The sequence below is a fragment of the Rhododendron vialii genome, chromosome 2a (genome assembly GCF_030253575.1).
Source record: "Rhododendron vialii isolate Sample 1 chromosome 2a, ASM3025357v1".
Classification (NCBI taxonomy): Eukaryota; Viridiplantae; Streptophyta; class Magnoliopsida; order Ericales; family Ericaceae; genus Rhododendron; species Rhododendron vialii.
This window is the reverse complement of record NC_080558.1, coordinates 9,531,799-9,548,613: the sequence shown is the minus strand read 5'-3', so window position 1 is coordinate 9,548,613 and position 16,815 is coordinate 9,531,799. Positions and strand designations below refer to the sequence as shown.

Genomic DNA, 16,815 nt, shown 5'->3' with positions numbered 1-16,815 from the left:
CTTCGAAGGAGGATGCAGACGATGGGTTTGTGTATGAAGATGTTGAGCCGAGTGGGTCCGATACGAGGAAGAAGAGGAAAGTTTTGAAGGGGATGGGGAAGAGGGGTTTTCTTGCGAACCAGTTAGGGCAGTTCAGGGAATTGGAAACTCGATTTGAGCATTGAGAAGTGGAGAGAGAGCGGGAGAGGCAGATAAATATTTGTTTCGTTAATAACTTTGTGAAAAGTCACGATTTTTTTTTTTTTCAATTTTATTATTTTTTCCAAAATTTTAGAAATTTTTTTTGTTTTTGAGTTAAGATTTTGCTAGGGATATGCATTTTTTCTATAAAAGGGATTGTAATATAATGTTTATGCAACTTTTACATCAACAATGTTACGAGTTTTTCTCTTTTTTTTTTTCTTGTGCACAAAATTTGCTTGTGGATTCGAGTTCTATCATTCGTTTGATTAGTACGCAATTAATTTCTTGTGAATTCCGCTGCGTCACCTCTTACCATGCCAAAAATCATGTGACCGAATTCCATCAATTCCTCGTACAAAACCAAACCAATTCTAAAACCCAAATCACACACGCGCTTGGTATTGTTGATGACAAACCTTCCACTTCCGTCACCCTCCCCCTCCCGCTCCTTCTTCACCAAACTCCTCCACTGCACCCACCACAAGAACCTCAAACACGCCCAAACCCTCCACTCCCAAATCATCCAAACCGGCTCCTCCTCCTGCCCCTTCATCGCCAACCCCCTCGTCAACCTCTACGCCAAATGCCACCGCCTAACCGAAGCCAAGCTAGCCTTCGAAGAAATCAAATACAAAGATGCTGTCTCCTGGAACTGCCTCATCAATGCCCACTCCCAACTGGGTGGGCCCCAGAACTCCGCCTCTGTAATGCACCTGTTCCGACGCATGGTGAGGGAAGCAAACGAAAATGATGTTTACCCAAATGGGCACACCTTCACGGGGGTTTTCACCGCCGTGCCGGACTTGGGAAAAAACCCCTTGGGTGCCGGAAAGCAGGGGCATTCGCTGGCATTGGCGTTTGGCTGTGGTTGCGATGTTTACGTTGGTAGCTCTTTGGTTAGCATGTATTGTAAACTGGGTCTTGTTTGTGATGCACGTAAGGTGTTTGATAGAATGCCTGAGAGGAATTCAGTTACTTGGGTTGCTATGATTTCTGGGTACGCGGCGCAGAGGCTTGGCGTGGAAGCTGTGAGGGTTTTTAATTTGATGGTGGGTTTGGGAGAGGAGGGTTTGAATGAGTTTGTATTGACTAGTGTTCTTAGTGCTTTTGCCATGCCCGAATTTATCGCAAGTGGGAAGCAAATTCATTGTCTTGGTATTAAAAGCGGGCTTCTATCAGTTGTGGCGGTTGGAAATGCGGTTGTGACCATGTATGGGAAATGTGGGAGCTTAGATGATGCTGCCAAAACATTTGAGTTGCTTAGTGGTAAGAATACGATTTCGTGGTCGGCTTTGATCACTGGTTTTGCGCAATCCGGGGATTCTGAAATGGCATTGGAAATGTTTTCGAAGATGAATCGTTCTATGGTGAAACCTAGTGAGTTCACCCTTGTTGGAGTCCTCAATGCTTGTAGCGACAGTGGTGCTGCTAGAGAAGGAAAGCAGGTGCATGGTTCTTTGGTAAAACTGGGCTTTGAATCTCAAATCTATATCAGGACAGCTATGGTTGACATGTATGCAAAATGTGGTTGCGTAGCCGATGCTAGGAAGGGGTTCGACTTTTTACAAGAACCTGACATTGTTTTGTGGACTTCGATGATTGGAGGGTATGTGCAAAATGGGGAGAATGAAGATGCTCTTGTCTTGTATGGTAAAATGCAGATTGGAGGTATCTTTCCAAACGAGCTTACAATGGCTAGTGTTCTAAAAGCCTGTTCAAGCCTTGCTGCTTTAGAACAGGGAAAGCAAATCCATGCCCGGGTGGTCAAGTACGGGTTTAGTCTGGAAATTCCAATTGGAAGTGCTCTCTCGAGTATGTATGCAAAATGTGGAAGTCTTAATGATGGGAACCTTGTCTTCAGGATGATGCCCACACGGGATGTAATCTCATGGAATGCTATGATGTCTGGGCTCTCCCAAAATGGATATGGCAATGAAGCTCTTGAACTTTTTGAGGAGATGCTGTCTAAAGGAACAAAGCCGGACTATGTTACTTTTGTTAACGTTCTCTCTGCTTGTAGCCACATGGGCTTGGTAGAAAGAGGTTGGATTTATTTCAATATGATGTCCAATGAGTTCCGTATAGTCCCACGAGTAGAGCATTATGCATGCATGGTTGATCTTTTGAGTCGTGCAGGGAAGCTCACAGAAGCTAAAGAATTTATCGAATCAACACCTACTGAACATGGCTTATGTTTGTGGCAGATCTTATTAAGCGGTTGTAGGAACTATCGAAACTATGATTTGGGAGCCTATGCAGGGGAGAAGTTAATGGAGTTGGGCTCAAAAGAATCATCTGCCTATGTCCTGTTGTCTAGTATCTATACTGTGTTGGGTAGGAGGGGAGATGTGGAACGGGTGAGGGGGATGATGAACCTTCAGGGGGTGAATAAGGAGCCTGGGTGCAGCTGGATTGAGATGAAGAGTCAGATTCATGCGTTTGTTGCTGGGGACCAAATGCATCCACAAGATAAACAAATACGTGCAGAGGTACAAAGATTGAGCAAGCTGATCATGGATGAAGGTTACAAACCTGTTTTTGATTTACTTTCTGCTGACTTGGAAAGCTGAGATAATGAAGAAATTCTAGTCTCTGGACCAAGCGTTTATCGAGCCCATTTATTGGCAAGTAACTCCGTTTCCCCTGATACATGAGTCTTAACATGAAAAAGGTCCCAAAGTTTCATGAACAATGAAGTCTATAAATTGAGTTACTGAATTTGTTCTTAAAAAAGAAGGTTCATTGTAGAGTCAGATTGGAAAGTAACCTCAGAAAGATCCCAGAGTTTCATCCTTGTAGGGTGGTTCATGACAGGGCTGATAAAAACGGTCATCCAGGGAAAGGCAGGATGGAAGTTGGAAAAGGCTTTGGCTTTGATTCACACAGACGGACAAAAGATTTGTTTCTATACAGTGATGTTGGCATGAGTTGAGCCGGTGGACAAGAATACATCTCTGTCATATTTATATGCAAGATGGAAGAAGTTATTTCACAGATTTGCTCGATGTTGATGACCAGCCGCTTAACTCTTTAACCCCAACTCAGTGGCTACTGGCTAGTGCTGATGTTGTCACTTTCAACCTGTCTGAATTGTGCTTTCAGTCATGCGCAACTTTTCTTTGCCTGGTTTTCTTGTTGAAGAATGGTAAGATTGGTATTGTCCTGAGTCTTTATTCATTTACGTATTTGCGGCTTTGTGCACACAACAAACCACACATATCTTGTTTTTGCCATTCGCTTGAGAAGGCTAAATAGAAATGAATTGATTGTTAAAATGTTACTTCCATGTGCTAAATAGTCTTAAGCTTGAGGAGTTTGGGAGTTTTAACTTTCAGGTATAAATAAGTTCCTAGGCTTCTTTAGAGGACCATGGATAACTTGGTCCAGAGTTTTAAGCAATACAAGTTTGTTATTTTTTACTTGTGGGGAGCTGGGAGGCTCTTATTTGGTGGCTAATTGGTTTTTTGATAATCCTGCTGCGATCCTTACCTGAGGGCGTTCTTCTAGGTGATATTAAGTTTAATCAATCTCGATGCTCTCTCATATGGTATTAACAGTGTATTATGATTTTGCGTTCTGTTTGGCAGTCAATTGTACATCACGGTCCTTTTGTCTCATAAACTTGTTATAGGGTGGGGGCTTGCTTACTTTAGATGTTTAATGTGCAGGCAAATGTTCCACCTTTGGCTTCAGTCTACTCTGAATATGCTTTCAAGAGCTAAATATAAGACATACACTTTTCTTAGGGCATATCAAATGGAGCATGATTATCTCATATGGTGTATCATGACTCATTAGGTACTTGTCATTTCTTTTTCATTACACCTGCATGGCTCGCACTTCTTCACATCCTTAATTTTCCGTGTCGCGGCCTTACCCCCATTTCAAGAGTGGTGGCACCTTTCATTTCCCCGAAATGGAATTCAATTAGATTTTTTCCTAGAATAAAATATTTTGCCAAATAGGCTAAAACTTCTTCCAAAGGATAGTTAGTCAAGAATCTACAATTAGATTTGCTGACTGCTCATGCAAACAGTTTGGTAGTGGGAAAACAATAGAGAAATTACTCTCAAGTCTTAAAACAGATGCTGGAAGAAGAGTCGAAGACATCATAGACAGAATGAACAGAAATCAAATATGCAAATGACAAAACTGGCGCAGAAATCAAAACATAGTCCTGAAGAAAAAGCAGGAAAAAAAAGCAATTAAGTTATAGCAATAGTATTATGCCGTTTTTGCTAGCTTAAAGATATGCCGCCTCGACGTCTTTGTAGCATGTTCCTGTTGTTTCTATATCTTCGGTTGGTTGTTTCTAAGTCTGTGCACAGCCATAGAGGATGGAAACCAATGCGTAAGTTGAGAAGCAAATACAATATGTCCTAGAACCATGTCCCTTATCCGATGTAACATAACCGGTCAACCCAAAGATTACTGGTGATCTGACACAATCAGTCACCCCAAAAGCTTACTGCGATCCAAATGGTACCATAAATACTCCCCCCAAAAGCTTATTGGTGACCGTAGGTATCTTTCACTGTAGTGTTGGTTGTTGGCTCTTCCTGGATTCCATAAAATCATCCTAGATAGGTTTAAACAGATTGTGTTGGTTTAAGGTTCTCATTGGGACCAATCATAAGCACGGAGGTCTTGTGTTCAATTTTGACAAGTCCTTGACTCACCCGAAACTTTTGGCTTCCGGGAAGGAAAGAATGTGTTGGTTTAAGGTTCTCATTGGGACCAATCATAAACGCAGAGGTCTTGTTTTCAATTTTGACAAGTACGGAGTAAGTCCTTGACTCACCCAAAACTTGTGGCTTCCGGGAAGGAAAGATAGACTTGTATGTTACTTTTAATGTTGTTGTTCTTCATCCATTTCCCCCCCTTTCCCCCGTTAATTCATGGCAGGATTTATTTTTCTTCCTCTTATAATTTCACTATATTTCCTTCCTGTTTTAATTACAGGATCCGTGTGAATGATTTGTGAGCTTCTGACATCTTGTGGCAATAATCATAGGGATTACCAAAATACTGATCATTATCCATCTTTGCCCATCTCTTGTTTGCCAAGGAGAGTGGAGAAGATTGCTCTTTGGTTGGAGGCTATTCAGGTAGGTTTTCTTGGTAGTGGCGCATCTGTAAATTGTCCCATTTATGATGATTGATGAAACTTTGTCTGTTCATATTTTAAGAAACAATTGTTTCCCTTACACAAGATCGAACTCTATGTGCAAAGAAAAATGGTTTGCGATCTTTTCCCATGTCAATCACTTTCATGATTCTTGAATAGGGAGATTGTCTATCGATACACGGGCTGAAACTTCTTTGCTATTCTGTTGACTTGAAAACTTCGAATTCCTACTAGGAGGTTTTTTTTTGGAATTCTTTACTGACCCTGCCAATTGAACTAGCTGAGTTGGTCCCTCAGAGATGGAATATTCTTGTTCGCTGCTTCCTTGAATTTGAGAAATGTGATGTTCAAACCGATACGCTGTTGTGCGATTCTTTTTATCGGTACCTTGTTGTGCAACTCATGCAAAATTGCGTATTTAGGTTCCTCATGGGGAAGATTTATTGGAAAATGCTTAATCATGTGTTTCAAGAAGCCATCAAGTGCACGAATTTGCAAATGAAGAAGACAAGTCCAGGTCTTGGGGTTCATGTGGTAATGTCAATGCCTAATTGTCTGGCCAATGACTTGTATGAGGATATTCAAGGGATTTCACCCTTGAGAACTATGTTCTCTTGGTTTCTACTGTCCCTTTTTGCCAAAAATACGTATAACTGAAAAATGATTGTAGTCATTGCTTGGTAAGTTACTGGAGCACTATAGTTTTATCTCCTTCGAAATTACTAGTTCTCTGAATGTTCAACCCGGGATTTGATTTTGTTATAGAAACATTTAGTTCTTTTAATTTAATTAAGAAAGTCCCTTTATTTCTCTTTTTCTGTTGAACTTTCAGCGGACTATCAGGGAAATTTGTTCAATGGCCTATTGAAAAGAAAACTCCCCTTGTCTATACGCCCAGATGGTAAAAAATGAAAAAAAGAAAAGAAAAGAAAAATGAAATACGCCTCCTCCAATGGCCCCATTAAGGAGAAAAAGTTTTATTTCCGTTGCACCAAAAAAAAAAAAGTTTGAAATTCCTCCTTGTCCAAGAACCCCAATAGTAAAAGCAATGAAACTATGAAAGTAAATATCAAATGAGAATGACCATGTCAACAGTTAATTCTGTGTTTTGACCTAAGGTATGGATAAATTATTTGAGATTTAGCCTAAAGCTTGTTCCAACGGTATTGGGCCAACCATCGAATCTGGAAAACCATTCTCTCCAACCAATACACAATCAGGTTTCTCTCTTAAATGAAATGGGTCACATACTTTTTTGCAAAAATGCTAAGGATACATGTATAGATCCGGACACAAATTCATATAAAATCGTTCGATGTGTGTGAGCTCTCTGTTTATTGTGTGGCATTCATATGCATCAGACAGTTCTGAATATGTCTGTGTTAACATATGTACAAAAACATCTGTATTCATAGCGTTGCTCGTATTTACAAGGCTTGCAACCCTGTAGATTATTCTTCTTTGTGAGATATATTCTCGATTCTTGGTACAATGTATCCTATGATAAGCCTCGTCCAACTAAAGGAGTAATGACGCTCAGTTAGCAGATGGAAGAATTGGATCTTCGGCAATTAAACGAGATGCGCCTAAACTAGCCAAACACCTAACACCCAAGTTAAAAAAAAAGAGAGAAGATTTTTAAAGCTCATTTTATACTACTATAACAAATGAATAGAAACGAGTCTCATTTTTAATGCTTAGATGAAAAAATTCTCACATTGGATGAGACCAATACATGTATTGAGCTCGCATCATATGATAAGGTATTACAAATAACCATTGCATTGATTTTTTTTAGAAGTGGTATAACTAAAATACTAACCGAGTAGTGCTATGTACATATAATGTACATATGGGTTTTGTGAGACTCACCTCGGGTCGCATAAAGATGATTCGAATCGCTAGTTATTTTTAAAATATTTTTTTATGGAGCCTTGTAAAAAATCAGCTCAACACAATATCGGTAAGATTTTTTTTTTGAATTTGTAGAGGCGAAAGTGAGCAGTTAATTAGTTTTGCTCCCACAAATTCAGAAAAAATCCTTACTAATATCGGGATTAAATTGATTTTTTACAGTGCTCCTTAATTTATTTAAAAAAAATAATAGACAGTTCAAATTATATGACCCGAGTTAAGCTCCATAAAATCCATATGTATATGATATCTTCATTCTAATACGTAGCCATAGCTTTATTGATACTAACCGGCTGTACTTAAGATTTACCCACCCTATATTTCCTGAGAATCCATCTTCTTCGCCTCAAAACATTCACTCAATTTTTCACTTTCCAAAGTCCCGACAAACCTCACTTTCCCACTTCCGCTTTTCTCTCTCGATTTCCCGAGAAAATTCTGTCTCCAAAATCACACCCTTCAGCCCCAATTTCCACTTCCCAAATCTTAGCTCACAAAACCCTAGCCGACCCATCAAGGATTCGCAAATCTCTAGCTCTTAAGGTTAGTAGTCGCAGTTTTCTCTCTCTTTCTTTCTGTATCTATGTATTTTGATTCATGGGTATTTGTTTAATTTTGATTCTGTTATCTGGGTCTTGACTATTAGGGCTTGAATGTCTATAGAGTTGTAATTTCTAATGATGCCTCCTCCAAGGAGAAAGAAATGGACGGAGGCAGAAGAGAGAACCCTAATAGACAAGTATGGGGAGATGGTGTGTGATGGGAGTTTGGCAAAAATGAAAACTAGAGAGAAAAAGTACAAACCCATTGCCCTGTATGTGAATTCTGTGCACCATGTTCGGGACCCAATCACGTTTCCGTGGCAATGGACATGGAAAGATGTGTCGACCAAGGTACAGAACATGAGGCATCAGTATTCACTGGTCAAGCAAAAGATCAAGAAGACCGAGTTCGTGGGTGATTCGGGGGTGGAGGAGTTTGATTGGGTTGAGGGGCTAACTCATTGGTCGAATTTCTTGAGGTATAAGGAGGTTTTTGGGGATGTGGCTCTTGTTTTTGGTAGTAGTGATTCGGTTGTGGTTGCGGGGTTAGATAATAATGAAATTGCTGATGGGTTTGATGGTAGTGGTCATGGAATGGAGATTCCTGAGTTTGGGCATCTGGGTCATGATGGGGAGGGTGATTTTGCGGTGGGGTTTGATGGGGGTGAGAATGGGGTTATGGGTTTGGATTTTGAGTATGATGGTGACGAAGGAGAAGATAACCATAATTGTGCTAACCCTTCGAAGGAGGATGCAGACGATGGGTTTGTGTATGAAGATGTTGAGCCGAGTGGGTCTGATACGAGGAAGAAGAGGAAAGCATTGAAGGGGATGGGGAAGAGGGCATGGGGGTTTCTTGCGAACCAGTTAGGGCAGTTGAGGGAATTGGAAACTCGATTTGAGCATCGCGAAGTGGAGAGAGAGCGGGAGAGGCAGAGAAGAGAGAATCACCGAGTGGAAATAGAGCATGAACGTGAAAAGAAATGGGAAGAGAGAGAGAAGGACAGGGAAGACAGGGAGAGGGCACGTGATAAGTTGAGGAAGCAAAGGATTCGGGAGTGGGAAGCTATGGAGAACGAGAGTGAAGAGAGACAAAGGAGAAGGAGAGAGGAAGAGTTGATTTATGAGAGAGAATGGGAGGAGAGGATGAGCCGCAGGAGGTTAGAATGGAAGAAGAGAATTGACGAGATGTTGGGCCAGCATCGAGTAGAAATGGGTCAAATTCAGACACGAATACTTCATGAACAACAGAACCTTACAAGTCAGATGCTTGGGATTGTTTCACAGTGGACCGGTCATCCAACTGGGCTCACGGATCACACTGCGGCTGGCAATCACTATATGTCGCAAATGCTGCAGAATCTGCACCAAATTAACAGTATCGTTCATGGGGACACGCGGGTTGAGGATGATAATCAAGATGATCAATTCATTGTTGATGGATGACATATCACTCAGCACCATTAATTTATTCTCAATTTCCTGAAACTGTAAGGAGCATACAGGGATGTTGTGGCGGGAAGAACTATGAAGGTCAAATGTTTCTTAAATGTGTTTTACTATGTTCTTGCAACTAGGCATTGGTTATATATTAGTTTGTCTAGTTTTGAGTTTTTTGGTTTATTTTTTGGTCCAGCGGTCTTATAGTAGGGAATAAGGGATGTAGATTTCTGTGATTACGTTTTATGTGTAACTATTCTTGAATACAATTTCACTTTTTTCTGAATAAAATCAGTTTCATGTTTGAATTTGTGTTCAGCTTTCTTTACTTTTTCCTCTTAGTTTTCATATATCTGCTTGAAGGATAAATGGAAATGAAAAATTCAGTTAGCATGGGAATTAAGTTGAATACTACTAAAGAATGACAGTTCTAGATTTTCAGCTTTTTTGGTTTACTGTTTGGTGCTATGCATTTTCTAGGATTAATTGGCACTTCCCTTATATTATCACCTAGCCTGCTGTTGAGACTGAAATAAACCTAGTGATGCAAGTTGAAGCTAAAGTAATTCAATGCATCACTGTTTCTTCGTAGGAGCTATAGGTCTACTAGATCAAGTTGGACTCTATCCTATGAGACACGGTCCTTTTTCTTTTCTTCCCAACTTTCGCTGAAGGAAATAACTTTTGCATGATCCAAAATCCAAAGTACTGTACTGTGGGTATCTCCACCAATGGCCACGCTCTTTGCCCAACTCTAAACAATGTTTCAATCTTGTAGCTAAACGTACTTCGACGGGCTTTGGGGCTGGGACCCACTTGCCTGTTTCCTATGTAATCTTAATACTTGCTCAGTTTGGGCTTGGGTGCTTGTTGTGGGAGTATCCTCTGCACCACTGCAACAGTAAATACAGTTAAGTCAGGTTGAGAAGGTAGATGAGGGATATAGTTTTTCATGTGTCTTATCCTATGATGCATGGACACGGACAGGGGAATTCTAAAAAAATGGGGACACGGACATGGCTGGGGACATGCCACGCATATATTTATATATATATTTTTCAATTTTTTCCCAAGTTTAAATGGCAAAATGTGGACAAAGCGAAAAAATCCATAGTTCCAATACCATTCAAACAAAACAAACATCCATATGTTCAATACAACCCTACTGAAAAATTACTATTTGACCCCTATTTTTTTAAAATTACAATTTGACCCCTAATTTTTTTTAAAATTACACTTTGACCCCCCCGGTGTCCCCCTGTATCCCCAGCCGTGCCCCTCTAAAAAATTTAAATTAAATAATGGGACACGCCATGCTGCGTGTCTCATACGTATCCCCACGTGTCCGACACTGCAATACATTGATCTCTAGAGGTGTTGGTGCTTCATAGTTCTACATTATAATTGCCATTAGGGTTGGTACTATTATCAGTTTCAGTTGCAGCTTAGTACTAGTTTAGTTCGCAGATGGGGGGAATTTTCTGTCAGTGTTGTAAAGCAAATTGTTGCGCATGTTTTGCGGTAAGTGAGCTGGTGTTATTGATCATTTGATCTTTCAGGTAAAGTTTGGATCTTATAAGGTGGCTAATGTGGTAGCAAAGTTTTTGTACCTCTGATATTCGTACTCTGAGATGGTCGGTGCTTCCTAGCTTGCTACATAGGTAGAGTGAGTTTCATTTCTTGGCTCAGTTATGGTCTGCATTTGGAATCAAGATCCTCTCATGTGATGCCTCGTATGACGCAAAATATGATCTCTCATGGTTCCATTCAACGAACCACACCCTTCATTTTGAGAACAACTTATCGTCGAGTCTCAAGGTGGCTGCTTCCTGGTAAAGTGCTGCCATTTCTAGCTAGCTTATCATTGAGTGACTTATCGCAGTTTTTTCATTAATATCAAAAAACAAAGAAAGATTTATCACAGTTTTATTATTTTGTAGTTTTTTGAGTCACAGGTTCTTCAAGGTGACGCAACCTCGTTAGATACCCATATATACCGCTGCAACATTTTTGTTTAGGGAAGTTTTTGAGAAATTAGAAGGTTCAGATTTTTTATAGACAGTTGATTACCTTTAGGCTTCAGTTTTGAGCTTCATGCTAGTGGATTCGAGCCTTGTTTTGCAGAAACCATTGCACAGTTGACAGTTCTGATTTATGCTAGTTAAGCCTTCATAGTGTTATTAGGGTCAACCTTCCATTGTAGTTTAGTTGTTGAACCTCCCAGTGTTTTAAAAGGCCCGAGGCGCATGCCGTGCATCGAAGTGCCAAGGGCCCTGGAACTAAGCAATGAAGCGCGAAGCGAAGTGCATGCCTTATTGAAGTGAAGCGCGCATTGAAAAAAAATAGTAGATGTGGCTTACCAAGTGACCAAATGACCCAATATCATCAAATAGGACATGTGCTATTGAAAACAACATATGTAATATGCCAAGTAGCATACTTTGAAGTCCAAAAAGGTAGAACGTCAATAATCATACATGACATTCAAATGACCGTATATGACAAAAAGAACATACCATGCGTCCATCAAAACTATCTTTGAAGTTTGAATGTTTAGGTTTAGAAATTAGAAACATGATGAAGGAATAGTAGGCTAATTGCAGTCTAATTGAAGGAAGCGTCGCAGAGGAAGAGTCAATTCAATTGAAGGAAAGGCCAATGCAGTCGAAGAGAAGAGGAGAAGAAGCGCCAGTGGAATATCGTATTAGACTTTGTAAAAGCTGTTATCCAGTGCTTTGGTCTCTTCAAAAGTTTTGATCTGGTGCGTTGGATCTCAATCAGAGGTGGATAGACTTTAAAAAATGGACAGCTCTGATTGAATACACAAATTTCCTAGAGTTAATGGTTAAGCACACGCTTAATGCGCCTTGGGCTTAGCCCCGAAGCACATGCCTTTTACGCTTCACCTGCGCTTCGCCACCTGCACTTCACTTTTGCACATTGAAGCCCTATACCTGCACCTCGCTCCGCTTCGCACCTTTTTAAGTCACTGGAGCCTCCCACCGTAAAAATTGTCTTCCCAGGACAAGTAGTTGAATCCGATACTGACACACTGGGGTCATGGAAAGTTATTTTCCCAATCAACTTCTAAAATAACGCGGGCGAAACAGGTTTGGTGGTGGTACAGGGTTTAACGACGATATTACCGTGAATCAGTTGAGGCTTTCGCGAAATCCTCTCATGTGATGCCTCATATGACACAATATAGGATCTATCATGGTTCCATTTGACGAACAAAACCCTTCATTTTGAGAACAACTTATCGTCAAGTCTCAAGGTGGCTGCTTCCTGTAAAGTGCTGCATTTCTTGCTAGCTTATCATTGAGTGACTTATCACAGTTTTTTCATTAATATCAGGGAAAAAGAAGATCTATCACAGTTGTATTATTTCGTACTTTTTCGAGTCACAGGTTCTTCATGGTGACGCAACCTTGTTAGATACCCATATATACTGCTGCAATATTTGTGTTTAGGGAAGTTTTTGAGAAATTGGAAGCTTCAGTTTTGATGAGCTCCTTCGCTAGGGGGCTCGAGCCTTGTTTTGCAGAAACCATTCCGCAGTTCTGATTTCTGCTAGTTAAGCCTTCATCCTGGTGTTATTAGGGTCAACCTTGTATTGTAGTTGAGTAGTTGTTGGCCTCTCCCGCTGTAAAAATTGTCTTCCAGGACAATTAGTTGAATCCGATACTGAGACACACTTAGGATACTTGGACACACTGGGGGCATGGAACACCTGAAGTCAAGCTAAAAGTTATTTTCCCAATCAACTTCTAATATAATGCGGTCAAAACAGGTTTGGTGTTGGGATACGGTTTAACGATGATATTGCTGTGAATCAGTTGAGGCTTTCGCGTAGTCCTCTGATGAGAGGTTTGTGATTTTTTTTGTCGGCTGTTTTTGGATCATATATCTGTGAAGGCATTCCTGGAGGAAAGTGAAAGGTAAAGGTAATGTGATCTGATTAAGTCGCCACTAAATTGTTCATCAATCTGGTTGATAAACTCGACGAGTTTTTACGAGTAGTAGTTTGGACTAGCGAGGTAGGCCCAGAGTGTGGTCTTCAGTAGTCCAAGTGGACCATCCACGCTTATTTAGGGATTGGAGAGAGTAGTCTTGTCCATACCACAATAACTAGAAAACCCTCAGGGTTCTCGTACAGTACTAGTAAAATCCTGACAACAAGCTTTTGTTTGGAGGTTCGATCAATTCTTGTGTTGGACTAGCCATACAGGGCTTTGTCTCAATTTCAATCGGTCCCCCTTTAGTAAGCTGTGTGATTGGGCTCCCGGAATAATCAGTCTAAAGGGCCAAACGACGAGTTATCAAAAACGAAAATTAGAAAAGATGAAATAGATTATTGAGAATGCATAAATGCATTAATATCATATTATCACCATGTTTTCATTTCAGACAATTTCTAACTGAATTTAAACACTCAATTTCCTCCACAACGGACTAGACACGAGCAGAGGTGCTTATTAAGTCGAGCAATTGGATCACATCCGCACTTCATAGCCATCCCAGATGCACCATACTTGGAATTGAAAACCTAAAAGCAATCGAAATTCTCATCGGGCCCACATCACCCTGGCATTGTCATGTTAACCGGGCAGAATCTGAATTCCCCTGAAATTCATTTACAAAAAAGAGACTTTTTAAAAGAAAAATAATTTTTGCACTCCACTTTTCTATGATGGCACTCTAAAGTTTGTCTTTCAGTATGCCTTGCTATGTATAATTTTTATACTAAAAGACAAATTTTTTATCGGAAAAAACCGACCTCAGATCCGACTAGTGCCGCCCACTTAATTTATGGAAGGCAAATTTGTGCACGTTAAAACCGCCTCCTTCGTTGTGTCACTTGTGATGTCAGTCGAAATGGGGTTAACGGGGGTGTCCCCATTCCGCGTGTCAATGGGCTTCTATCCGTTGATAAGAAAGGTGCAAGTTACAAGGGCTGCAAACGAGCCGAGCCGAGTTTTACGGTGTTCAAATTTGTTTATTAAGTTTTAATGAACACGACCTCGAGTTCAGTGAAAACTTAATGAGTCGAGCTCGAGCCGAGCAGGCATTGGCTTGACTCGAGCTTGAGCTTGTTCACGAGCCTTAACGAACCAACGAAAAATGTATATATATCCTCGCATAGGCCTAATACAACCAAAAATATTTTAATTGTGAAAGTATATATCTTTCATTTTCCTATGAAGCGGGGGTGTACTGGTATGCGTGTGCTCTCGCTTCCCTTAGTTGACTAAAAAGTGAAAACGGAAAGAACAAATTATGAATTAATAATAAAAATCCTAAACTTAAATATATATACCCCGGCTCGCGAGCCAACTCGAGCTGAGCTTATCTTAGCTCGAGCTCGGCTCGTTTACAAAATGAGCAAAAAAAATCAGTTCGAGCTCGTTCGTTTAACTTCCGAGCCGAGCTTAAACGAGCCACTAACGAGCCGAGCTGCGAGAGCGGCTCGGTTCGTTTGTAGCCCTAGGTGCAACACACTTCTCTGTACAGAACACGCGTATATATATTAGGAGGGCAAGTTTGGAGGTTCCATATAAAGGACGAGGATAAACCCTAACAATGTACAACTTGTCGTCGAGTCTCGCTAGCTTGTCATTGAAGAGTGACTTATCACAGTTTTTTCATTTATATCAAAAAAAAGAAGAATTATTTCGTAGTTTTTCGAGTCACAGGCGGGTCACGTGATCCGATTGGGTCGCCACTAAATTGTTCATCAATCTGATTGATATACTCAACGAGTTTGGGAAAATGACGGCTCAGAACGTGTTTTGATAATTAATACCCGCCAAGGACAAGCTAAAAATATTTGTTAATACTGAAAATGTCATTGACATGTATTAATTATCAAAACACGTCATTGATCGTCATTTTCCCATATTTTTACGAGTAGCAGTTTGGATTAGCAAGGTTGGCCCAGAGTGCGGTCTTCCGTAGTCCAAATGGACCATCAAAACTTATTTAGGGATTGGAGAGAGTAGTTTTGTCCGTACTGCAATAATTAGAAAACCCTCATCAGGGTTCTTGTACACTGGTAAATCCTGACAAAAAGCTTTTGTTTTGAGGTTTGATCAGTTCTTGTGTTGGACTAGACCATACATGGATTCGTCTCAATTTCAATCCGGGCTCTCTTAGTAGGCTTTGTGATTGAGTCTCCCGAAATAATCAGTCCAAAGGGCCGAACATCGAGTTATCAAAAACAAAAACCAGAAAACATGAGATGGACAATTGAAAACGCATTAATATCGTATTATTACCATGTTTTCATTTCAGACAATTTCTAACTCAAAATTTAAACACTCTCAATTTCCTCCACAACGAACCAGGCATGAGCAGAGGTGTTGATGAACTCGAGGAATTGGATCACATCTGCACTTCATAGCCATCCCAGATGCACCATACTTGGAATTGAAAACCTCAAAGCAATCAAAATTCCCATTGGGCCCACATCGCCCTGGCAATGTCATGTTAACCGGGCAGAATCTGAATTCCCCTGCAATTCATTATCAAAAAAAAAAAAAAACATTTTTAAAATAAGGCAACGTGAGAAAATTTTATTTATTTTCAGTTGAAAATTTTCATTTTAGAAAAAGAATGGTATGCTTGGATATCGGATATCAAGAGAAAAAGGCAAGTTTAAGCGAGGAAAATTTGCATACTTTCTAAAGCGTAACCAATTGTCTAATATTTTAAGAAAATACTTCACCAAATTCTTGGGTACAAATTGGGCACCACGTAATGGTATCCAGTGCCTATCCGAGCCGTCCAAACGTATTTTGAACGACCCAATTTGCACCCAAAAATTCTCCAACTCCAAATAAAGATTTCTTCCCTTTTTGTGGTGCAGGGTTATGACCCAATTAGTCTATTCGCCACATAGAGTCTCTAATTTTCACATATATCAAGTATCAAACAAGTTCTAGGAGTTGACACATAGAGATCATGCTATTCAGACAACGCGAACTCATCGAGTATAAACTTGCCACTGTGCAACTGCCAAGAGGCCTTTGGCTTGCCTAATGGAATCAGGAGTGCACATAGGTGTCACGAGAAACAAGATTGAACTCTTGTCAATGTGTTAATCTAACTTGTAATAGTTCTGACTTTTGGCGACCATGAATAGAAAAAAAGGGAAAATGATGGCCAATGACATGTTTTGATAATTAATACCCGCTAAAGACATGCTGAGAACATTTGTTAATGCTGAAAATGTCTTTGGCTGATATTAATTATCAAAACACGTCCTAGGCCGTCATTTTCCAAAAAAAAAAAAAAAACCTTACCACTGTGCAACTACTCACTCGGTCACTTGGTCAATCCATTTGAATTTAGTGAGAAAAATAAGTTTGTCAACTCTCAAGCAAATTCATTTTCTTAGCAATTTTATTTTTTTCATTATTCTTTTTGTTTTCCTCTTGAGGAATCTTTTTTTTCAACCGAAAAAAAAAAAAAGAATGACAACAATTGAAACGTCAATAGTGAGCGTTGAAAAGATAACCTCAACACCTGAGTTATAAAAAAAGAAGAGACAATAGTGGCAACAATCATACCTTGAGAGAGGGTAAGTAAGCTCAAAAGAAGAGTGAA

At 40.1% G+C, this 16,815-nt stretch overlaps 2 protein-coding genes across 2 annotated transcripts; both read left to right on the top strand.

Annotated features, from left to right (window-relative positions):
- The first annotated feature begins 448 nt into the window (after positions 1–448).
- Positions 449–5,463, top strand: LOC131315613 (pentatricopeptide repeat-containing protein At2g33680). Its single transcript, XM_058344770.1, has 3 exons — positions 449–2,854; positions 2,960–3,328; positions 5,146–5,463. The coding sequence occupies exon 1, from the start codon at positions 591–593 to the stop codon at positions 2,751–2,753; it is 2,163 nt and encodes a 720-aa protein (XP_058200753.1). The 5' UTR covers positions 449–590; the 3' UTR covers positions 2,754–2,854; positions 2,960–3,328; positions 5,146–5,463.
- Positions 5,464–7,516: 2,053 nt separating this feature from the next.
- Positions 7,517–9,515, top strand: LOC131315612 (uncharacterized). The gene is made up of 2 exons (XM_058344768.1): positions 7,517–7,768; positions 7,872–9,515. Exon 2 carries the CDS (start codon positions 7,903–7,905, stop codon positions 9,211–9,213), a length of 1,311 nt encoding a protein of 436 aa, XP_058200751.1. The 5' UTR covers positions 7,517–7,768; positions 7,872–7,902; the 3' UTR covers positions 9,214–9,515.
- The last annotated feature ends 7,300 nt before the right edge of the window (positions 9,516–16,815 follow it).